Source organism: Macrobrachium rosenbergii, chromosome 2 (assembly GCF_040412425.1).
Source record: "Macrobrachium rosenbergii isolate ZJJX-2024 chromosome 2, ASM4041242v1, whole genome shotgun sequence".
Taxonomy (NCBI): domain Eukaryota; kingdom Metazoa; phylum Arthropoda; class Malacostraca; order Decapoda; family Palaemonidae; genus Macrobrachium; species Macrobrachium rosenbergii.
The window spans coordinates 94,719,798-94,744,537 of record NC_089742.1 but is presented as its reverse complement, the minus strand read 5'-3'; the positions used below and the strand labels follow the sequence as shown (position 1 = coordinate 94,744,537).

The 24,740-nt window shown below is 39.9% G+C and overlaps 1 protein-coding gene across 1 annotated transcript in view; it reads left to right on the top strand.

The window, feature by feature from the left end:
• LOC136843715 (uncharacterized) overlaps positions 1-24,740 on the top strand; it is a 780,729-nt gene that overhangs the window by 202,446 nt on the left and 553,543 nt on the right. The window contains 1 exon segment of the mRNA XM_067112312.1: positions 23,421-23,604. Within this exon segment, the coding sequence (XP_066968413.1) occupies positions 23,421-23,604 (184 nt within the window).

The window sequence follows — 24,740 nt, the reverse complement described above, 5'->3', positions numbered from 1 at the left end:
CCTTAAGTACGTTACATCAATTTAGTAGCCTTGTTCCTTCCACTTACCACCGAGCCGCAGTAATCACGTAAGTAGCATAACTAATTTCAATAATCTTAACTATTGTGAAACGAGCCACGATGCTCATGACATGCATGGCCTAAGACCTCAGTGAGGCACCCATTTATCATATGAGGCAACCCTCATGAGTTAACTAGTAATTATTAATTGTATTAAACATAAACCCCGTTGTAATTTAGTTAGAACATTAACTCTTATGTTGGTGCTATGGTCGGGTTAGGATAGGTTAGGCTAGGGAATACCATAGAATGTATCACTAGGCTAGGTCTGAAAACATCATGATTGTAGGAGGTAGCCTATAATAACCGTAAGCACCTTCTAGTACTGTTAGAATTAGGTGAAGTAGTGATTATAGCTCATATCCTATCTAGGGTTAGGTAGTTCTGTAGCTAGGTAGGCTAACCAGGACTAATCTGCTCAGGGGAAGAAGAGTAACCTACTAGAGGCGAACAGCTTGCTTAGTACAGACCTTCACGCCCGAAAAGGGAGTGAAGGCCTTCTTGAGGGGGGGAGCTTTTATAAATATTACTGCTGTTCGCCCTTGTAACATTTGATTGTAAATAATATCAGCCTGATCAAGAACGGGAAAAGCCGTTGTCTGCATTAGGAGCGTCTTCAGTTCAAACTTTAACATCCGTTGGAGAAAGGAATAGGTAGCATTTAGGCATTTCACCCCATAGGAGAAATTTCCATATTCAACTTTAAGAATAGGTGGTCCTAAAGTCCTTTTTTCCTTTCTACCTGTCTCTCTTGGCGAATGTTTTTAACAGAGCGTAGACGCCTAAGGCATGACTGTGGGCCTGTTTGACCTAGGCCCGGTCAGCGAACGAGAGAGAGAATCAAGCTTTCGGAGAGACAACACGTCCGTTTGGGGCTCTCCGCCCTTTTGTCTATTATTTCTATTAGTGAAGTGAAGAAGCAATTGCAAGAACTTCCGATAGTCCGTTGATGCACAACAACGCTTCGTCCTAAGGTAAAGTCTGTGTCTTTTGTTCAAAGCTTCACCCATTCTTTTATCCTCTTTTCTGTATTTCCCAATCTTTCTTTGTTTCGTTCTCCAGCCACCATTTAGGGTAACCGCTGGTACGAAGTCTAGATTAAGCCAAATTATTATATTGTGTAGCATTAGCCGAATTGTCCCAGTAAGTCTCGGGGATTTAGGCAAGCAAGTCATTATTAATACTCTGGTATTCGTTATGCCTAGTGCTCATTGTTTGGGGAGAACCGTTGTGTTTTTGTATTTAATACCATCTTAACAAGTAGAGATTTTTTTTGCGTCCGCAGTTGGTGACGTTTATCATAAAGTCTTTATTCCTTGAATATTCTTTGTTAAGGTTAATTACCCCTTAACTGGCGACCTTTGATTGATTAACGTCTGTCTTTGAGGTTAACTCGTGGCTTCAAGAGACAGGTTACGTGTATTCTTGGCATGCAGGGCTGTGAAACTTTACGCAAATTAACCAATAACTGATCAGCCAAGACACCCACGTAACAATATATATATATTGTAATGAACCCTATGAGATGGTGACGAGTTCAGAGATTCTTTGATGTACTTTAAAGCCCTTACCACTATGATAATGAGTAGGACACGTACCAGAACAAAAACAGTTCAAAGTACTTTCTCAAAGAGAAGGTTAGGCTACAGAGACATTAAATGAAAAATTTAATTATTTATTACAACTAATATCTTAAAATTACAAAGAAATCCCTTGAAAACCGCACTTCAGGAAAAAAAAAAAAAACAATTACAATTCCAAAAACACATTTGCCTAACTAACTAGCACACTGAAGTAAAATAGAAAGGAATTAGCTGGAGATAGAATTCACACACGCAAGGGTCGGTGTGATAGTAAGAGACAAAATAAGAAATTAACCTTAAACCTAATTCTCTACAAACTTCAAAAATCGAATTAACACACATTTGCAATAAAAAAAATCAATCACCGCATTGACATTGAACAGTCGTAGTCCCACTAATCATCTAATATAAAGTCATCCCTTAACACCATGCAGCGAAGTGTTGTCTCCTAAGATAAACTTCAGAAAAGTGCCACAAAGTAGGAAGCACTCAATACAGATCGTCTCTATGGGTAAGTAGGGTTATAAATTCACACCAGGTGTGGGATCTTACCCTTTTCTTCCCCCCTGGAAGGTCCCTTAACGACTCCAGAGGTTCAGCAAGCTGAGGGCAAGGGCAATGGCGGGCAAGGCTCGCATCCAAAAGTATGTATTTGCAAAGAAGGGCGTCACACGACCCCTTACACAACCTGAAGAGATGCCAGCACCAATACTGTCCATAGGGGGTGGCAAGGAACAACACCAAGAGGCCACCAGCGTCAAACATCGAGGGCGTCTTTGGAATATTTCAGCAAATTGCCACAAGCCGTCAGAGAATATGGGAGCTGAAAACCTCTCTAAAGGGAGCTGTTAACTGAGGTCTGATCACTCAAAGGTCGCCACATCACCAGCGGAGACGAAAAGAAACGGGCGATGGACAGCCAAAGCACCGTCAAACATGAAAAGATAGAGACACTTACATGGGTGACGTATCTATTAAAACTACAACTACCTTTTGAGGGGAGGAAAAGACCCCAGTCCAGCCTTCAAGAGACATACGTAAACAAAACTGGACTAAAACAAAAACTTACTCTAATGGGCCGAAAAATATAAAATTAATTAATTACATTTCATTTCATAATATATATATATATATATATAATATATATATATATATATATATATATATATATATATATATATATATATATATATATATATATATATATATATATATATATATATATATATATTATATATTGTATATACATACATTATTAGGTTCTTACTTGGCCTACTTACTGTATTCCTTGTTCAGGGGTCCAACCTGGGGGTGTAGCTGGAGAACAGGGGGCTTACTAAGACACCTTGAGATTCTGACTGTGATTGCTAAGTCTGTTAGGAACTTAAATAGTAAAACAGTTGGGTTGAAGTCCGTACTTCAACAAGTAACTGTTGCAGATAAGCACTTAGCTTTACTTTAAATGGAATATATTTACAATTAAATACATCAATCAGAAGACTGGGGAATGATAGGCAGGTACAACAGGAGTCTGCCACGTGGTTAGATATTACAGCACCTGCTTAAATATTGAAGAATTTATGAATAATCCTCTAGAAAGGGATACTGAAGAGTTGATTGCAGTGGCAAGGCCACTACAAGAAGCACAAGACAATTCTGCAATTAGATAATGTCAGTGGTTACACAAGGATAATTATAACGATTTCGGGTGAATCAAGGATTGCACATATGGTGCCAAGATAACTTGATTCTGGTACAATGTGCTTGCATTAAAATTCACACTGAGCTAAGTGAGTCATCTTTGTTATAACTCGAACTTCAGAAAAGAAAATGAAAGTGCAGTGAAAGATTAAAGATACGTGACTGTTTGAAAGAAGCTCGAATCAGGAGGTTACCTTTTAAGAGAGTGATGGAGAGCCTCGTTGAATTTCACCAGGGATGGAGGGATGAGTTTAATGGGAATGCACAAGTAGTGTGACTAGGTGGTCGAAAGATGACCATGTGGGGGCTAGCTCAATAAGGAGCATGCAAGGGGATGTGTGTCGGTCTGCTACCGGTAGGGTTCTGAGGTTGAGGCCAGCTTTCTCAGGCCTTTTATGACCTCGGAGGCTTAATGTCTTGCTCTTTGCAGAGGGCGCTGGGGTCGCAAGATGGTAACCCAGCACATGTGTCTCGATCCTCTGTTTTCTATGTCAATACCTTCCAAATCCTGGTGACCTCTGGCAACCCATGTTCACCAGCTTTTATTGGGGACTCAACCTTTCTGGCGGCTTTCAGCAGGCTTCCGTCTCCATTAGCCTCTTATCTAAAAAGAGGTATTTCAAGCAGTCACCGGGTCTTAGGAAAGATAAACAGATGAACCAAAAAGGGGAGCACGGAGAGAAATTTATGAAGGGGCTGAGTTTTTCACATCATTAGTTAGTTATCAGTATGAAAATACTTCATTTAATTTGCAAGGCAGTTTGGAGGTTTGGGTTTGCTTAGAAAGTGGTTACAGCTCCCCCACAAAGTTGAATATTGCAACTTGAATTGGGTGGAAATGTCAACAACTAAGTGAACTCAACTGAACAAACTGACAACTCTCTACTGCCCTTTTGTGGCAACATTACATTTCGGAAAAATAATTACCCCTACAAGTAAATCAAAAACAAAATACATCTCACTGATTTTTAAACTGGATGTTACATAGTTACATTACGCTGTAAATTAAATTGATACATCTCTCATGTTATTATGTTAAAGCAGCATCATAGCAAATTCAGAATTAAAAGTTCTATGAACTAGTATTTCAAGAATCTAGATAACAACACGGGGAGTAATAATAGATTTAGTGCAGCATTAAAACTTAAGGATAGACATGTGCTTAATTAATAAGGTTACTTTGACAGTCCAAAGTCATGCTGTTAGGGTACCTTGAGGAGGCATTACAACGAAGTATTCGTGGGATTAGGTTAGGTGATGCCTCAATACTTGTATACGGCCGCACTGTGCCAGATGTGGCACTAACAACAGGGGTGTCTTGTGGCCTGAAGCTAAGTACAATGAAGGACAATCAAGTGTGTAAAGTACATGGCTTTGCGAGTCACGGACTCGGGATTTAAATTACAAGGAAAGGACAGCAACAAGGAAGGAATTATCTTACTCTTTCGAGGGATCGAATTCATTGGAGCCTAACACAGCACTTCACTCTGGAGGGTGTGCCATGTTATGCTGAGTGACAACAGGCAACTTATGGAGAGAATTGTTAGTCCTGATGGCTTGATAGGACATCCACAGTCTTGTTATCGCTCCCTTTTATGTGTTCAATACTCCAGTTATATTCCTAGAGGTCTATACACCAATGCATTAGGCGCTTGTTCTGATTCCTGAAAGTAGTAAGATACTTTAGGGGGTTATGATTGGTGAGGACAGTTAGCGGGAATTCATGATCTGCATGATATGACTCAAATTGCTTCATAGCTAGATAATGCTCAGCAGCTCCTTTTCGATGGTGCTATACCTTGTCTGAGCAGAGTTGAGCTTTTTTGAATAGTAAGCCACAGGGTGCCTGACCTCATCCGCCTCTTGAAACATAACAGACCCAATGCCGATGTTGCTGGCTTCAACTGCCATATAAAAGGGCTGGTCATAGTCAGGGGTTTGGAGAACGGGTTGGCTGATCAAGACTGCCCTAAGATGATCATATGCCCTTCTGCACTTGGGTGAATACCAGAAAGGCTGTCTCCCTGGGGAAGAAGTTAGTGATAGGGGCCACAGAATCAGCGAAATTTGGTATAAATCGCCTGAAATACTGGACCATGCCAATAAATCGCTGCAGCTCCCTCTGTTTTTGGATAAGGCATGTCCCTTATGGCATGGATGTTGGCATCTTTTGGCATCAGCTGTCCGTTCCCCACCCGGTGACTGAGATATGTTATCTCTGCAACTCCAAACTGGCATTTTTTGAGGTTGATGACCAGATTGGTTTTTCTTAGGTCTGTGAGGATTTGGTCAAGGATCTGCAGGTGCTCCTCCCAGATGTGTGCGTAGGTCACGATGTCATCAAGGTAGATGACACGGTTCTTGATTTCCAATAGGACCTTATTCATCAGCCTTTGGAAAGAACTAGGGGCGTTTTTAAGGCCAAAGGACATAACTTTGCACTGGAAAATACCAGTGGGTGTGGCGAAGGTGGTCAGAGGGCGCGACTCCTCCGACAGGGGCACCTGCCAACATCCCTTCTCAAGGTCTATCTTGCTTAGATATGGGGCACTCCCCAGGCTATCCAGGCATGCCTCGATCCGTGGGAGAGGGTAAGGTTCAGGCTCTGTGACTTCGTGGGTAAGGTTCAGGCTTTGTGACTTCGTTCAACCTCCTGTTTCGAGTTTTGTCAGCGTGGCACCCAGGATTTGGTGAAGACGTTCCGCTATTCCTTTGCTCCCAAGGTGATGAGGGATCGAGTGGATGTGCCTAACACCATGGCTGGCCATGCCATCTTGGAAGTCCTTGGACATAAAATGATACCTTTTTCACTTTAAATGGTAGCTGGGAAACTGAAATGACAGAAGAAGTGAAGGAGGGCTTTCATGGCATTCTTCAAGTTCGTTCTCCTGACAGGGATTGCTTCCGGGTACCTGGTGAACCGATCTATGATTGTCAGGCAGTGGTTGTTTCCTGTCTTGCTTGGGATCCGCCCCTGGTGTGTGTAGTGATCTATTACTATGTCTTGGAAAGGAATGCCTACTGAGGGAATGTTCTGGAGGGGAGCTTTAGGGATGACTTCATTTGGGTTTCCAGAAGTTTGGCACTTTGGGCAAGAGGCCTCAAAAGGCTTAATGTACTTCCTCAGGTTAGGCCAGTAGAACTTGCCCGCTATAGCTCGAGTAGTCCAGTTTACCCCGAAATGCCTGCTGATGCCATCATGTGCCAAACGGAGGAGGTCTTGCTGCAGGGACGGAGGGACTACTACCAGACAGTGGAGGGTATGAGTGGGCTTGTTCCTTCCCCGGGTTACCCGGTAGAGTACCTCATCTTCCAATAGGAAGTCATCTTTCATGAGGTCCATTAGCTTCTCACCAGAAGTAGCAACTTCCGAGCGGGGGTGGCGTCTTCCAACTGGGCTCGAATGAGCTGCTCTCGTCTCAGGGTAGGCAGGGTCACGTCCGCCCCTGTGATGGGGAGGGCGGCCGCCTGTTCAGCATTAGGTAGGTCTAGGAGATTGTCAGGCTGGTCATGCAGCCATGGCACTGCTGCAAGGTTAAGATCGACTGGGACAGATTGGCGTCTGGGCGAGTGTCCTCCTGCTCGGGTTCTTCAGGGATCTGGGCTGTCATACATCATAATGGTATTAAGGTATCCCTCCAACGGACGAAGTCTTGTCCTAGCAGCAGAGGGCATCCTGTGTCAAGGGATTCGATGAATCCAAAGAGATGCTCCCTTTTTCGGGAGGCAACACTGGAGGTGACCCGGAGACGCACTGCGGGGAGGTCATTTACATCCCCATTTACCCAGCAGATAGACATTCTTTCATCCTTCCAGATGGTGGCACAGGAAGGCACATGATCCCTGATCACGAGGCTCACCTTGGAGCCCGTGTCAACAACGCTGGACAGTCCTCGAAAGGGCTTGAGCCATCAAGGGGCATGCAGCCACATCGTTGGGGCCGATTCAGGCTTCAGGCTTCTGCGAACTGATGGCCATGTGGACCACCCTCAGTTTAGTGCACTTAGAGAGCGGGTTTGTTGTGGGAGACCCAAGGGCCAGGCGAGGCTTGGTGGTGTGAGGCTTCGTTTGTAGTCTTGGAGGGAGCTCTGAGCAATTTTCCCGCTTTCAGGAAGCACTGTTCAGTGGAATGCCCAGTACTTTTGCAGTGGCTGCACTCGGGCCTCTAGTGAGAATGTCCATTCTTGGGCGGTGGCTGACTGGAAGTAGGAGCGGAGGGCCAAATCTTGTGGTCCCAGGAACTGGCTGTACGGTGGTGAGTGTCCCATTGGACTGCCAAACAGCAACACTCATCTAGCTTCAGGGGGTTCTTATAGCAGAGGTAGGTAGCCAGGGCCAGAGGGGCGTAGTGTAGGAAGACATCAAGTTGGAAAGTTTCTATTTTTCCTTCAGCATTGCGGGATTCTTGCCACTGCTTGAGAGCTCAGGACTTATGGCGTGCCCAGTTGGCCCATGTTTGACCCGCCTCCTTCGGGTGTCCTCTCCTATGTTGTCTCCATCTTTCGGGGGTGAGCTCGTAGGCCTTAATTATGGCCTTCCGGACCTCTGCAAAATTTCCACGGTCTGTTAACGGGACGGAGCTGAAAGCAGTTTGGCCCTTTCCCTTCAGATGTTTCGACAGGAGCATGGAGATTTCTGCGGGCTAGGGCTAGAAATTCCTGAGGACCTCTTCCACTTGGTTGAGCCAGGCCTCGTCTTCGGCCACTCCATTTTGGCATCATGGAGCTGGCGGCAGTGATGGAGGATGATGGAGGCGTGGTTGCAGGGCTACAGACCCCTTGGGCGGCCATGGCAAGTTCATGGGCGCTATCTTTCTCCTCCCTAGCCAGCCTTTCTTGCCTGTATAGCTCTTCATTAGGTAGTCTTTCTTTCCTGTCCCTCTCTTCCTTGGCTTCTCTTTCTTACCTTTCTTGCTCTTCCTAGGCTTCTCTTTTTTGCCTTTCTCACCCTTCCTTGGCTTCTCTTTCTTTCTCCTGGTTTTCCTGGTGGTGACCAGGGTTGTGATTTTGCAGGGATAAGAAGCCATATTGCCAAGGTGTTGAGGGAAGTTTTCTTTTAACAGAAACCAGGCTATATTATCCCAACTAAGCGTAATTTGCAGGTTCGACGGATGGTCTTTATCTAAATTGTCCGGAGAATGAGCTCTCGGATGAACTATCTAGTAGCTTGAAGAGCATAAGGGGTCCTTAGGTGAACATAATTAATAGATTATTTGAAGAACAGGCTCTTAGATGAAGGTAACTAGTAGCCTGAAGAGTGCAATGGGTTCTTAGGTGAATGTGCTTAATAAATTGTTCGAAGAACGGGCTCTTAAATAAAAGTAACTAGTAGCTTGAAGAGTGTAATGAGTTCTTAGGTGAATGTAATTTATAGATTGTTCGAAGAACGGGCTCTTAAATGAAAGTAACTAATAGCTTGAAGAGTGCAATGGGTTCTTAGGTGAACGTAATTTATAGGCTGTTTGAAGAACGGTGCTTAAATAAAAGTGACTAGTAACTTGGAGAGCTCAGTGGGTTCTCAGGTGAATGTAATTTATAGATTGTTCGAAGAACGGGCTCTTAAATGAAAGTAACTAGTAGCTTGAAGAGCATAATGGGCTCTTAGGTGAACGTAATTTATAGACTGTTCGAAGAACGGCTTTTAAATGAAAGTAGCTAGTAGCTTGAAGAGTGCAATGGGTTCTTAGGTGAACGTAATTTATAGGTTGTTTGAAGAATGGGGTTTTATATGAAAGCAGCTAGTAGCTTGAAGAGCATAATGGGTTCTTAGGCGAACATAATTTATAGACTGTTTGAAGAACGGTGCTTAAATAAAAGTGACTAGTAACTTGGAGAGCTCAGTGGGTTCTCAGGTGAATGCAATTTATAGATTGTTCGAAGAACGGGCTCTTAAATGAAAGTAACTAGTAGCTTGAAGAGCATAATGGGCTCTTAGGTGAACGTAATTTATAGACTGTAATGAATAAATTCTTCGAAGAACGGGCTCTTAAATGAAAGTAACTAATAGCTTGAAGAGTGCAATGGGTTCTTAGGTGAACGTAATTTATAGACTGTTCGAAGAACGGGCTCTTAAATGAAAGTAACTAATAGCTTGAAGAGTGCAATGGGTTCTTAGGTGAACGTAATTTATAGACTGTTTGAAGAACGGTGCTTAAATAAAAGTGACTAGTAACTTGGAGAGCTCAGTTGGTTCTCAGGTGAATGTAATTTATAGATTGTTCGAAGAACGGGCTCTTAAATGAAAGTAACTAGTAGCTTGAAGAGCATAATTGGCTCTTAGGTGAACGTAATTTATAGACTGTAATGAATAAATTCTTTCTTAAATGAAGTAACTAATAGCTTAAAGAGTGCAATGGGTTCTAAATAGACTGAAAGTAACTTAAAGCTTAAAGAGTGCAATGCAAGTTCTTAGGTGAACGTAATTTATAGACTGTTCGAAGAACGGGCTCTTAAATGAAAGTAACTAATAGCTTGAAGAGTGCAATGGGTTCTTAGGTGAACGTAATTTATAGACTGTTCGAAGAACGGGCTCTTAAATGAAAGTAACTAATAGCTTGAAGAGTGCAATGGGTTCTTAGGTGAACGTAATTTATAGACTGTTTGAAGAACAGTGCTTAAATAAAAGTGACTAGTAACTTGGAGAGCTCAGTGGGTTCTCAGGTGAATGTAATTTATAGATTGTTCGAAGAACGGGCTCTTAAATGAAAGTAACTAGTAGCTTGAAGAGCATAATTGGCTCTTAGGTGAACGTAATTTATAGACTGTAATGAATAAATTCTTCGAAAGAACGGCTCTTAAATGAAAGTAACTAATAGCTTGAAAGAGTGCAATGGGTTCTTAGGTGAACGTAATTTATAGACTGTTCGAAGAACGGGCTCTTAAATGAAAGTAACTAATAGCTTGAAGAGTGCAATGGGTTCTTAGGTGAACGTAAATTATAGACTGTTCGAAGAACGGGCTCCTAAATGAAAGTAACTAATAGCTTGAAGAGTGCAATGGGTTCTTAGGTGAACGTAATTTATAGACTGTTTGAAGAACAGTGCTTAAATAAAAGTGACTAGTAACTTGAGAGCTCATTGGGTTCTCAGGTGAATGTAATTTATAGATTGTTCGAAGAACGGGCTCTTAAATAAAGTAACTAGTAGCTTGAAGAGCATAATGGGCTCTTAGGTGAACGTAATTTATAGACTGTAATGAATAAATTCTTCGAAGAGCGGCTCTTAAATGAAAGTAACTAATAGCTTGAAGAGTGCAATGGGTTCTTAGGTGAACGTAATTTATAGACTGTTCGAAGAACGGGCTCTTAAATGAAAGTAACTAATAGCTTGAAGAGTGCAATGGGTTCTTAGGTGAACGTAATTTATAGACTGTTCGAAGAACGGGCTCTTAAATGAAAGTAACTAATAGCTTGAAGAGTGCAATGGGTTCTTAGGTGAACGTAATTTATAGACTGTTTGAAGAACGGTGCTTAAATAAAAGTGACTAGTAACTTGGAGAGCTCAGTTGGTTCTCAGGTGAATGTAATTTATAGATTGTTCGAAGAACGGGCTCTTAAATGAAAGTAACTAGTAGCTTGAAGAGCATAATTGGCTCTTAGGTGAACGTAATTTATAGACTGTAATGAATAAATTCTTCGAAGAGCGGCTCTTAAATGAAAGTAACTAATAGCTTAAAGAGTGCAATGGGTTCTTAGGTGAACGTAATTTATAGACTGTTCGAAGAACGGGCTCTTAAATGAAAGTAACTAATAGCTTGAAGAGTGCAATGGGTTCTTAGGTGAACGTAATTTATAGACTGTTCGAAGAACAGGCTCTTAAATGAAAGTAACTAATAGCTTGAAGAGTGCAATGGGTTCTTAGGTGAACGTAATTTATAGACTGTTTGAAGAACAGTGCTTAAATAAAAGTGACTAGTAACTTGGAGAGCTCAGTGGGTTCTCAGGTGAATGTAATTTATAGATTGTTCGAAGAACGGGCTCTTAAATGAAAGTAACTAGTAGCTTGAAGAGCATAATTGGCTCTTAGGTGAACGTAATTTATAGACTGTAATGAATAAATTCTTCGAAGAGCGGCTCTTAAATGAAAGTAACTAATAGCTTGAAGAGTGCAATGGGTTCTTAGGTGAACGTAATTTATAGACTGTTCGAAGAACGGGCTCCTAAATGAAAGTAACTTATAGCTTGAAGAGTGCAATGGGTTCTTAGGTGAACGTAATTTATAGACTGTTCGAAGAACGGGCCCTTAAATGAAAGTAACTAATAGCTTGAAGAGTGCAATGGGTTCTTAGGTGAACGTAATTTATAGACTGTTTGAAGAACGGTGCTTAAATAGAAGTGACTAGTAACTTGGAGAGCTCAGTGTGTTCTCAGGTGAATGTAATTTATAGATTGTTCGAAGAATGGGCTCTTATATGAAAGTAACTAGTAGTTTGAAGAGCATAATGGGCTCTTAGGTGAACATAATTTATAGACTGTTCGAAGAACGGCTTTTAAATGAAAGTAGCTAGTAGCTTGAAGAGTGCAATGGGTTCTTAGGTGAACGTAATTTATAGATTTTTTGAAGAAGGGCTCTTAAATGAAAGTAGCTAGTAGCTTGAAGAGTGCAATGGGTTCTTAGGTGAACGTAATTTATAGATTTTTTGAAGAAGGGCTCTTAAATGAAAGTAGCTAGTAGCTTGAAGAGTGCAATGGGTTAATGAGTTCGTGAACGTAATTTATAGATTTTTTGAAGAAGGGCTCTTAAATGAAAGTAGCTAGTAGCTTGAAGAGTGCAATGGGTTCTTAGGTGAACGTAATTTATAGATTTTTTGAAGAAGGGCTCTTAAATGAAAGTAGCTAGTAGCTTGAAGAGTGCAATGGGTTCTTAGGTGAATGTAATTTATAGATTGTTTGAAGAAGGGGCTCTTAAATGAAAGTAACTAGTAGCTTGAAGAGCATAATGGGGTCTTAGGTGAAGGTAATGAATAAATTCTTCGAAGAGCGGCTCTTAAATGAAAGTAGCTACTAGCTTGAAGAGTGCAATGGGTTATTAGGTGAACGTAATTTACAGACTGTTTGAAGAACGGCTTTTAAATGACAGTAACTAGTAGCATGAAGAGCATAATGGGGTCTTAGGCGAACGTAATGAATAAATTGTTCGAAGAACGGCTCTTAAATGAAAGTAACTAGTAGCTTGAAGAGCATGAGGGTTCTTAGATGAATGAATCTAGGCAGTGTGTAGAATGTAAGGTTCTCAAAGGCACGAATTTGGGGAGTCCTTAGAACGTAAAGGTCCGTAAAGTGAACGATTCTAGCGGGTCCTTGAAAGTAAGGTTCTTAATTGGACGAATATATTTTGTCCATAGAACGTGGGCGTTCTTAATTGAACGAATTAAAGAGGTTCTTAGAACTATTAAATGTAATATCTCTGCGAAGGATCAAAGTCAATTACAAACAAAAGAAATCACTTATGACTTTTACTCTCCTTTGCGGAACTAATATGCTGCAAACACCAGTAATAATTTTCCTTTCTGAGAAAGTGATATTAAGCAGCATTTAATAAGATAAAGTAAGATGATTACTTAATTGGTAAAGGTTCGAAAGGGAACGACTCTAGCGTGTTCCTGGACATAGGATTCTCGAAGGAATTAATATAGTGTGTCCACAGAACGTGGGCGTCCGTAATTGAACGGATTTATTATGCTGAGAAACACTTCTGGTTGGTGCAGATGAGCGCACTCTGTGAAACAAGTTTCGGGTGACACACGTCCGCATTTGGCAAAATAACCCAGCTGCCCGCACTACGAAGGTAACCAAATACAAATAATATAAGGCTGTTATAAATTTCAGTGCCGAGGCGAAGCAATAAATTCTCCCTAATATGATGAGTGCAAAATGCTTACAACTATCATGCACGGGTTCAATATTTTTCTTATGGTCATGTCCGCGACATATTTACGCTACTTATGAAAGTTGCTTGACTGGCACGTGACTAAATACTATGGTTATTGACACAATGGTCACGTATGTGTGGTATTTGACGAGGCCGGGGGGATAATTGGGTGAAACGCGTGCTGTTCGTCGTGAGCGAAATCTCGCGCGAAAAGTTCTGAAAAAGACGAACTCTATTGGAACGGGTTTTCCCAGCTTGGCGCTCGGGATTTATGAATGCGCAAAAATTTGCTCGATTACTCATAGTTAAGTAGCGGTTAAAAGGCAATGTTTTCGAGGTGGACGATGCTCACGTGTCCGCAAATGAAATTATCCTTGCTTGGATACAACAAAATAATTATTTAAAGTTTTAAACAGGATTTTTAAGAAAACCTAGCACTTTTGCTACGACGAGAGAGAGAGAGAGAGAGAGAGAGAGAGAGAGAGAGAGAGAGCTGAGAGTCAGAGAGAGAGAGAGAAGACTTCTGAAAGATGAAAATTTCTGGATGGGCTATAATTCGTGGCCCGAATTTACGGTGTACCTACCTAATTCTTGGCTGACAAATTGTCCAGAGCACACGGAGGAAATACGCTCACTATTGCCTTTCTTTATCTCTTATATTCGTACTTCACTGCCTAGCTACCTAGATGTTAAGACATGCAGACTAGCATGCATTAGCCGCAAAGCTTGTGTTTTGGAAAATATGCTCTTTCTTCGCCATGAAAATCTTGTTAGCATGCACATGGCCTAGACTCTTCGTTGGATGAATCGGTAGAGCTGCGGACTGTCATTCGATGGGCCGGAGTTCAATTCCCCGGCCGGCTGATGAAGAGTTAGAGGAATTTATTTCTGGTGATAGAAATTCATTTCTCGCTATAATGTGATTCGGATTCCACAATAAGCTGTAGGTCCTGTTGCTAAGTAACCAGTTGGTTTTTAGCCACGTAAAATAAGTCTAATCCTTCGGGCCAGCCCTAGGAGAGCATTTAATCTGCTCAGTGGTATGGTAAAACTAAGGTATACTTAGCTTTGCACGTGGCCTATTGTTTCCTAACCCTGTTCACAGTCACGATTTTATTTGCACCTATGATAAGCTAAAAATAATAACATTGTAATTACGCTGTGGAAACTTGTTTGCTTGTGCTTATTTAGGATTTACATCGTCAGATTCGTTTCTAGTCTTATATCCAGCTTTAGCAAGCTACTGGCTGGAGCTGCAAGTTGCAAGGAGGCTCTTGCAATGATGCAGCTGTGAATTCCGAGCATTGGTCGCCACTATTAGGTTCTTACCTGGCCTACTTACTGCATTCCTTGTTCAGGGGTCCAATCTGGGCGTCTAGTTGGAGAACAGGGGATTACTAATACACCTTGAGATTCTGACTGCAATTGCTGTCAGGTAGGAACTTGAATAGTAAAACAGTTGGGTTGAAGGCCGTACTTCAACAAGGAACTGTTGCAGATAAACACTTGGGTTTACTTTAAATGGAATATATTTACAATTAAACACGTCAATCAGAAGACTGGGGAATCATAGGCAGGTACAACAGGAGTCTGCCACGTGGTTAGATATTACAGCGCTTGTGTAAATACCGAAGAATTTATGAATAATCCTCTAGAAAGGGACACTGAAGAATTGATTGCAGTGGCAAGGCCACTGCAAGAAGTACAAGACAATCAGTTATTTCCACAGCTAGGAATACCGTCTGCAATTAGATAATGTCAGTGGTTACACAAGGATAAGTATAACGATTTTGGGTGAATCGAGGGTTGCACATATGGTGCCAAGATAACTTGATTCTGTTACAATATGCTTGCATTAAAATTCACACTGAGCTAAGTGAGTCATCTTTGTTATAACTCGAACTTCAGAAAAGAAAATGAAAGTGCAGTGAAAGATTAAAGATACGTGACTGTTTGAAAGAAGCTCGAATCAGGAGGTTACCTTATAACAGAGCGATGGAGAACCTCATTGAATTTCACTAGGGATGGAGGGATGAGTTTAATGGGAATGCACAAGTAATGTGACTGGGTGGTCAAAAGATGACCACGGTGGGGGGCAAGCTCAATAAGGAGCATGCGAGGGGATGTGTGTCAGTCTGCTACTGGTAGGGTTCTGAGGTCGAGGCCAGCTGTCTCAGGCCTTTTATGACCTCAGAGGCTTAATGTCTTGCTCTTTGCAGAGGGTGCTGGAGTCCCAAGATGGCGGCTCAGTCACATGTCTCACGATTCTCCATTTTCTATGTCAATACCTTCCAAATCCTGGTGACCTTTGGCAACCCATGTCCACCAGCTTTTATTGGGGACTCAACCTTTCTGGCGGATTTCGGCAGGCTTCCGTCTCCATCCACCTTTTATCTGAAAAGAGTTATTTCAAGCAGTCACTGGGTCTTAGGAAAGATAAACAGATGAACCAAAATGGGGAGCATGGAGAGAAATTTACGTAGGGGCTGAGTTTCTCACACCTGTCGTCAGTTAGTTATCAGTATGAAAATACTTCATTTAATTTGCAAGGCAGTTTGGAGTTTTGGGTTTGCTTAGAAAGTGGTTTCACATTTAACAATATATACACACACACACACACACACACACACACACACACACACACACACCTAGGTCTATCTAAAAGCTAAATATATATATATATATATATATATATATATATATATATATATATGAATTTAAAAATGAAATAAAAAAAAATAGCATGCAATAAATTTATATTATCTAACTCCTAGCACTGAGGAAATTTGCCTTTGAGGCTGAAGCTTCATGAAAACGGTTTTGTTATGGTGCGGTTTGTGATGTTATGATTACATAAATGCTCATCTGAATGCTACTCCTTAGCAAATAAATGCTAAGTTTGCAAGCATGCGCCCAAGCTAAAATTGCAGCATGAATGAACCACCTAGCAATTTAAAATCACGTAGAAACATGTGGCTCCGTGAAATTCTGCACTTACCATGCTGAAATTGCGTATGGTTTGGGCAAAGAAAAGCTAGCCCTGACTTCAGCTGATTGAATGAATGCGTTACTCTAGGCTGGGTTAAATAAGGCTTGCCCTTTGTTTATGTGAACACGTGCTTGGGTAAAATGGTCTAACTTTCCTAAATTACGTACTGAGAATAATTTACATTACAAATCAAAGGTACAGCATGCATGAACACAACGAACCTTTTAGCACTATGAATAAGGGCAAGGTCTTTTAAAATTCCTATTGCTATCTGTTTACTGTACTCGGGCAGGTTTGGTAGCCTGACTAATAAAATTAATACTCGCTCATGTCGTCTGCTGTTTAAACGGCACGAATATTAAGAGTGCTATCACTTGTAACTAGGATCTCAGCTCACTTTCTTACGCTTTTGATTTATGTGCGGATTTTCTTACTTGGGAATTTTTATGTTAATTCAATTACTTTATCTTTAGCAAGGTCGCCAGTGTTACAGTCTAGCCTGCCTAGGCGCAATGGGTGCTGTAAAATGGCTGCCAGTAAAACAAAAGAAATCATAAAAAAATACAAAAGAATGGGATAACGTGACTAATAGATAATACTATTCTAATTTACTTCAAGGTGCAATTACACCCAGAGAACAGCTTACAGTTTACTAACAAATAATAACAAAAGCTCACAAAACAGTTATAAAATTGGCAAACATGTTGATACAATAAATGAATAGAATTTATACATATTCGGGAGGACTGTAGAGGGGTAAAAATCCTTTGACTTGTCACTCATGGAACACAGATGAGTAACAAGATACGAGGTGAGATGGTCCTACATCACACACGGTACAAGCATCCCTGTGAAAGAGAGGGGTTGAATTAAACTTAGAACCGGCGTGTGCTAAGGCCCTAGCAGTGTACACTTGAGCTATCCTAGCTTACTGAAATATTATGCCCGATGCTTAAAGATTACTCTACATCTTCAGGGCAGACAATGGTGGGTGCAGCCAGTCAAAAATCACTTTAATTGCACTTTTCTAATCTGGAATTAAAGTAAGCATGCGAAACAGTGGGTGGCTTTGGTGTAGAAGGGTTTGTATGGGGTCAAATGTAAGACATAGAATGACAAAAGGGAGAGAGACCACATGTGGGGATCACGGGAGGAACTGGGAAGGTTTCTGGATAAAAGTAAAGAAAATAGGATATAGTTTAAGAAAAGTCGGCTGGAAATGCATTAATATGAGTGAGGCCCAAAGATAGCTTCATGTGGCACAGGGCGCCCTTCTATAGTAAGAATAAGGGACAATGGCATGTCCTCCCTCTAGTCGAGTCTCCCAGCAAACAAGATGATCATCTGTAAGGTAGCTTCTACCCAGTCATCCCAGGTGGCCTGAGGGCATAGCTCACAAGATGGCTAATGCTGCAGGTCACGTGACACTCCGTCGATAGGCCTAAAAAGTACAGGAGAACATATGAAGTCAGACAGATGGAGAGATGCTAGTTTGGATGCCATACCACTCCATACACACGGGGGCGGCCATCTTACACGATTTCGGGAATCAGGTTAAGCCTAGTGCCCTGTTAGAATATGCTGCTACCAGAGGTCGAGAGTCCCTAGGATGTTTAGTTCAAATTTTAATGACAAGGGAATTTATTAACTTCGGTATGCTGACATTTGAAAACGAATCAAAATGAATACAGTTGGATAAAGTCTATCCTGGTGTACTTGCCAGTGAAGCCTTGGCAATAATGAAGTCTCATGGAAAGGGAATTTCTCTTACACGTTGTAGAAATTGGTACAAGATTGCCTGTTCCGAAATTATGAAAAGAATCGATCTATCAGATCCTGTTTTACAGTGCCACGAGGCATAAGTCATGAAGTCATTTTAAGAAACCGTGCTGCTCTAAATTCAGTGGCAGCTGTTCTGTTTTGAAACTATTGACTTCTCTTTAAGTATATATTTGTCTTAGTAAATGGTGTTGTATATTTCCATTTTTATATATTTCATATATATATGCCTGTGTTATCAGATTATATAATTTTATATATATATATATATATATATATATGTGCTGGTTATATATATATTTTATATATATATATATATATATATATAGAGAATATATATATACACACACACACACAACATTTTGCAAATCATACAGACAGTGTTAGATCAATCTTAGCTGATGAAGATGGGAGGAAGGTGGATGGGAGAATAAGACTATTCTTGAAATCTGGAAGGGGATGAAGAAGGTTGCTGCATATAATAAAAATAGCAACGTTTATGTTAAATCTTACCACTTTGCCTCAAAGCATACAGAGGTTGAAAGAACTTTTTTTGCAATTTCCCAATAATAAAACGAACTAAGAAACAGACTTTCAACAAAAACACGGGAGGCTATAATTAAAGTGAACATTTCCCTCACATTCTGAGACCAGTCCTTCCATCATTAAGCACTATAACAGTTCAAGGTCAAGGTACTTTGAAAAATAGGCTAGTGAGACTAATGAAATTCTCAATGATTAAAGGATTTTTTTTTATGTTACATAAATTTTTTCTTGTAATAGAATAATCTGGCGTTTATTTATGTTTACTATAAATGCATCAACATTTGTCTTAGAAATGTATTTGCGTAGGTTACTTGAGTAGTCCTTTTTCCGTTTCTCATTGATTAAAGGCAATACTGTTGTTATATCCATGATTTTTGCAACAAAACAAACTAAAATCTATTTACATTTTTTATAAACTCAATATGCATTTATAATTTTTCTTATAAAATCTCATTTTTCATCTTGAAAGTTAACAAAATTCTGTTGATGATTCTCAGCGTGGAATAATGTTTTTTTAATAGAATAATTTACCATCTATTTACATTTGCTATAAATGCACTACATTTTCATATATATTTAATTTAATTGAGTTAATTTTTCTGTACCTAAAATTTGGAAAGTTTATTTTCAATATGAATTGAAACCAAAATGTTATGCTTTATTTTTATTTATCCTATTATTTCATTTGATGCGTAGGGGAAAGTAGGGGAAAATCATCTTTGGTGTAGGGGAAAATGCTCTTAGCGGCGTGACAACACTGCCCCGTACCTAATACAGGGCCAGATGGAATCTTTTAATAGTAAATGTATTACTGCTCAGTCGTGCAGTAGTTGTTCACATTCTTCTTGAGTTTCCTATTTCCATATGCAATTGGAAATATGTTATCTGCAAACCCTATAGTAATATGCCTCCTAGTCCCCCATTCAATGCATCCGTCCTCATGATGAAGTCTCACTGAAGTCTGGTACTCGTAGTATTGTCACATTTTTTTTACCTTGCTTTTGCCCATCAAATACCTTTTGTTGAAATTCCTTCCTCAACACTTTGTTTGATCGTGGCTTCTCCACTAGGTTGGGCAGGGGCACTGCAAGTTTTGGGTAGTTGTTCAGAGACTTCCTTTAGTAGTCTGTCAATCCTAGGAATGATCTCTCTTGTGCTTTGGTCTTTGATGGTGATGCGTCATTAATCCAGATGTCGTCTTATTGAACTGATAACATCCTCTTGAAACTGTGAAAGCTGTCTTCTCCATTGGTGCTTCTTCCATTGGAATCTGGAAGTACACAATGCTCAAGTCCACCCGGGTAAACATTAACATTTGCTGTTAAGAAGTCTCATTAGTTGTTTATCTAAGCTGATTGTGGCATTCAGTCAAAAGTAATCCACACAGAACCTATTTAATCTATCCTTCTTCTTCACCATCACTACTAGTGAACAGTATGCTGTTGACCCTTTGATGATTCCCATTTCTACATCACCTCAACTTCATCCTGGATCAGTTCCTTAGTAGCATATAGTAAAGTATCTAGTTATGCTTTGAATAAGTACTCTGCCATCACTTTGATAGAAGAGCCTTCTCACAGCAAAGATTTTGATGGGTGGTGGTTAAGATGACTTGATATTCTTCCAGCAACCACAGTACTTGCTTCTTTTGCTGCTTACTTAGGTCATTGCTAATGATGACATCTTGGTTCCAACCATTACTCATCCTGGCTTCCTCCTTAATGGTGGTTGCACTCAGGCATTTCTCTTCTACAATGACAGCTGCTACCACTTTGTTTCCTTCTCAGTGTAACCAATCAGGCTGTTTGCATGCAGAATCTCCAGTTCTCTGCCATCATGAAACTTGTAGTTCATGGCCTTCTCCATATCAGCATCAGCTTGTTTGCTTCCATTGGTGATAACACTCACACTTTCAGTCACACAGTGAACTGATGGTCTCTGGTTCCCTTGTCATAGTGATGGTCCAGGTGTTCCTGTGCCAAATATAAAATTTCCCTGGCTTGTTGACAGGTCTCTTCCAGGTGATTCCTCAGCTCCATCACATGCTTGCAGGTGTTGCACACTTCACCCTTGCAGTCTCTGGTCCATAATTCCTTGAGAATCTGCTCTGGTTCCTCAAAGAGTGAAAATCTGGTATTTTGACTGCATTAATTCATATGTAAAGATTGCTAGTGGATACTGGTCCCTTTCAGATTATATGGCATTGTGAACAGCTGCTTGGTGTTCACCAGATGGCTCATCTTCATTCCAGAGGCAAGATGAGTACTTCATTGCAGAGAATTTCCTCAGGGAATCCTTCGCTACTGAAAACTTTAAGTAGTAACTCTGCAACATGCTCAGTTTCTGTGTGAGGGAGCTCCCTTGCCTTGTGGTGCCTTGTATCAGAGTCCACTACCGTCAGGATGTACTTGTTGCCCCTCTCTGAAAGTGGCATATAGGTCCAGTCATGTCTTCAGCTGCTCTCTTGAACGGTTCTTACATTAATGGCATCTTTCCTAGCGATGTTTTGCTGGCATGGCCTTTCAGTGCAGTTTTCTGACAAATGTTGCAGGACTTGCAAAATGTGGTGATGTCCACAAGCACTCCTTGCCAATGGAAACTACTGGTTATACAGTCGACAGTCTTCTTAGCTCCAAGATGATCACAGAAAATAAATTTATAGACCAACTTCATTACTTAAGTTTGATATATTACTGGCACCAGGAATTGCCACAATTCTCCAGCCGCTCTACTGCGGAAAACACAATATAATGTGCCATTAAATACCTTTAGTTTGAAAATTCCTCTTCCCTTTTGTCCTGTATTTCTGTGTTAGCCTTGGCTCTTGCCCACTGCTTGGCAAAACTGGGGTCCTTCTGCTGTGCTCCTACAAGTGGGGAACTGGAAACTATTGCCAGTGGCTTGTTGCTGGATTTCTCTTGTCTTGGTACCAGCCTTTTTCAAATCCATCCCCATATTGCTTTCCTATGGCTTGTCCTTTGGGTAGTCTGTTCCTTCAACTTTCTCAGTCATCCCAGCCTCAGTTTTAATCACTTCTTTATGGCCATTTATACCTGGAATGTTTCCAAGAAAAAGATCATTAATGGGGTTGCTAGACACATAGCATGTAATTCTCCTACAAAGTATGGAGTTCTTACAATCTTTGCAACTGGATATCTACTGATTTCCCTATCAGTTAGTACACAGAACCATTTCTTATCAGTCACGATATCCTCAGTTACCAGACATCTACATTTTATTGCACATGTACAACCTGCATCTATTAGAACCATTACTTTCTCCTTGCCAACAAAACCCTCTTTCTCGTAAGGAGATGTCAGAAGGGCATGATGAATAAGTCTAAGCTAAAACGAAGGAAGTATTAAGCATCTCCTTTTAAAGATAGATGGAAGTCCTATGAATTCGGTCAAGCCAGTATTAAAGAAGTAGATAGCCAGTCAAAAGGAGGAAATGATTAGGCATTTCTTTAGGGAAATCAAAGTAAGTCCCAGTTAGTTGGGTCTATGCCAACATGTTCAAAGCATGAGGTATGACTCTGGAGAGATGGTCTAGATCTAGGTTAAAAGGAAGGAATACGCATGTCTCATGGTAGATGGGAAGATATATGATTAGTTCTAAGCTAAAACGAAGGAATCGTTAAGCCTGTCTCCTAGGAGATTAAAGGAAGGGCTAATGAATTATGTGTAAGCCAGGTATGAGGTATAATGGTCTGTTTTTTGATAGATTGAAAGATCTAAATTGTTATTAGGCGAAAAGGAGCTATTATGTATACCTCTTCTGAGGAAGAAGGAGTTCTGAATTATATCTTAGAAAAAAGAAAGTATCGTTAGGCCTGCTTTTCAGTATGTAGAAGAAAGGCCTCAAGGATTAAGATCTAAGCAATAAGCAATAAATATTGAATCTTTAGGCCTGTCTCTCGTGAGATGAAATGAAGGGCCAAAGAATTAGGATTAAAGCAAAACAAAGAAAATACTAGGCCTGCCTCTTAGGAGATTAAAGGAACATCTATTGAATTAGGTGTAAGTCAAATCTACGGCAGTACTAGGCAGAAGGTGAGAGGATGTGCCAACGAATGAGATCTAAGAAAGAAAAGAAGTATCATTAGGCTGCCATCAGAGGAGCTAGAAAGAGGGCCTCATGGAATCTGTTTAAAGTAAGAGGATTGAAACATTTGGCCTGTCTCCTGTAAGTTGGAATGAAGAGCCAAAGAATTAGATTTAAGAAAATGTGAAGGAAGTATCAGACATGCCCTTTAGAGACAGAGGGTAAATCCAAATCAGAAGGGAGGAAGCGTTAGCCCTCTTTCTTAGGAAATGGAAGGCAAGGCTAATGGATTAAGTTTAAGCAAAAGGGAAGGATTCATTCATCCAACCTCTCAGACTCCTTGGTAAAGGAAAGGAAGGCTCAATCAGTTATGTTTAGGCTAAAGAGAGGAAGTGCTAGACCTACCTCTTGAGAGATGGGAAGAATGCTTAGTAAAGTAGGTCTTGTCGAAAGGAAGCTAAACAATGGGACTTACTCTTTGGCAATGCATGTGTGGAAAATAGATTATTTTTAATCTATAAAAAAAAATTGGTGTTCCTCTGAAGGCAGAAGGAAATCTGAGCTAAACGGAAAAAAAGCACTGGAATGACTGGCTAGATGAGATTTTTAGATCAGAGGTGAATAATGTGATAATTTTATTGGAAAAAACTAGGTGAAGGAAACGACAGAATTAGATCTGCAGAGTCTCCTAATAATACAATTCATAAAGGTGCCAAACCCCTTAGATAAAAATGGTGGCTCCTCTAGAGGCAAATAAAAAAGAGAAATGTTTTTTAAATTTATATTTTTTAAAGAAATTAATGTAATATAACTTAAAGTTCTAAAGCAATTTTTTTTTCCATTTTGAACAGTTATGCTGAGACTTCAATAGAGGTGGTTGTTTATCCGTCAGAAGAGCTCTTAGCTTCACACATCCGTAAGGGAGGCTTCATGGTTGGTGGAGTGCCAATCGATTATGCATCTGATTCCTGCCATTTCCGATTTTCCAACAAAACATTAATAGTGGCTGTGAACGACTGTCATCCAGGATTCCTTGTGAGTACATGACACTCACTTGCCATCAGTTAATCTAAAGTCTTGAGATGGTTAGCATCCTTATCATGGTCATTGCAACTAAATCAGTCAATATATATATATATATATATATATATATATATATATATATATATATTATATATATATATATATATATATATATATATATATATATATATATATATATATATATATATATATATATTTATATATATATGATGTAAATGATTTATTTCTAATTTGAATAACCAGGTACCATCCATTAAGTTTACGTTAGAATTAGAAAAAGACAATTGCCTCCCTTTCCTAGATGTTTTAATACATAGAGAACCATTTCAATGCAAATTCAGTATTTATAGGAAACCAACCAACAGCTTAACTTATGTCCATTTTTATTCAGGCCATCACCTTAACATCAAAATATAAATTTTTTCCTCTATGTTTTTTTTCATTGTCAGTCCCCAGTATTTGGATCAAGAAATTGAATACATAAGAAAATTAGGGACAGATTTATGTTATCCTTCACATATACTAGATATTTGTTATAACAAAGCCCACAGAAAGTTTTGTAGTGAAAGTAACGTGAAAAAAAAACCCTAAGAACATTCTTAGCTTGCCTTGTTTTAGTGGTTTTGAAAACATAAAATCATTGTTAAAACCTTTTTATGTCAACCTCGTTTTTTCTTATAATAACACACTAAAAAGAATGTTAATAAAAAAATAGCCCTAAAAAACAACATAATATATAAAATTCCACGTTTGGACTGCCCCTCTTTTTATATTGGCCAGTCTAGCAAAGATTTAGATGTACGTATTAAGCAACATAAGTATTCAGTCAAAACTGGACAAGCATCCAATGCTATATTCATTCATTTAAATGAAAACTTTCACAGGATAAATTGGACTGAAAGTTCAGTGATTGCCAGATCGACAGATTTCTCTTCAAGAAATCTATTGGAGTCCGCTATTATCCAGCTTACTTCCAGCTGTAATTTTAACCTTAGCCCTGGCATGTATTATCTGGCCCCCTGTATTAGAAAAATGTTCAAGAATGACCTAAAAGATAAAATCACTGACTTAATTACAAGTTAGTTACTTGATATGTATTTTCTATGTATCCGTATGTTTAAAATAAT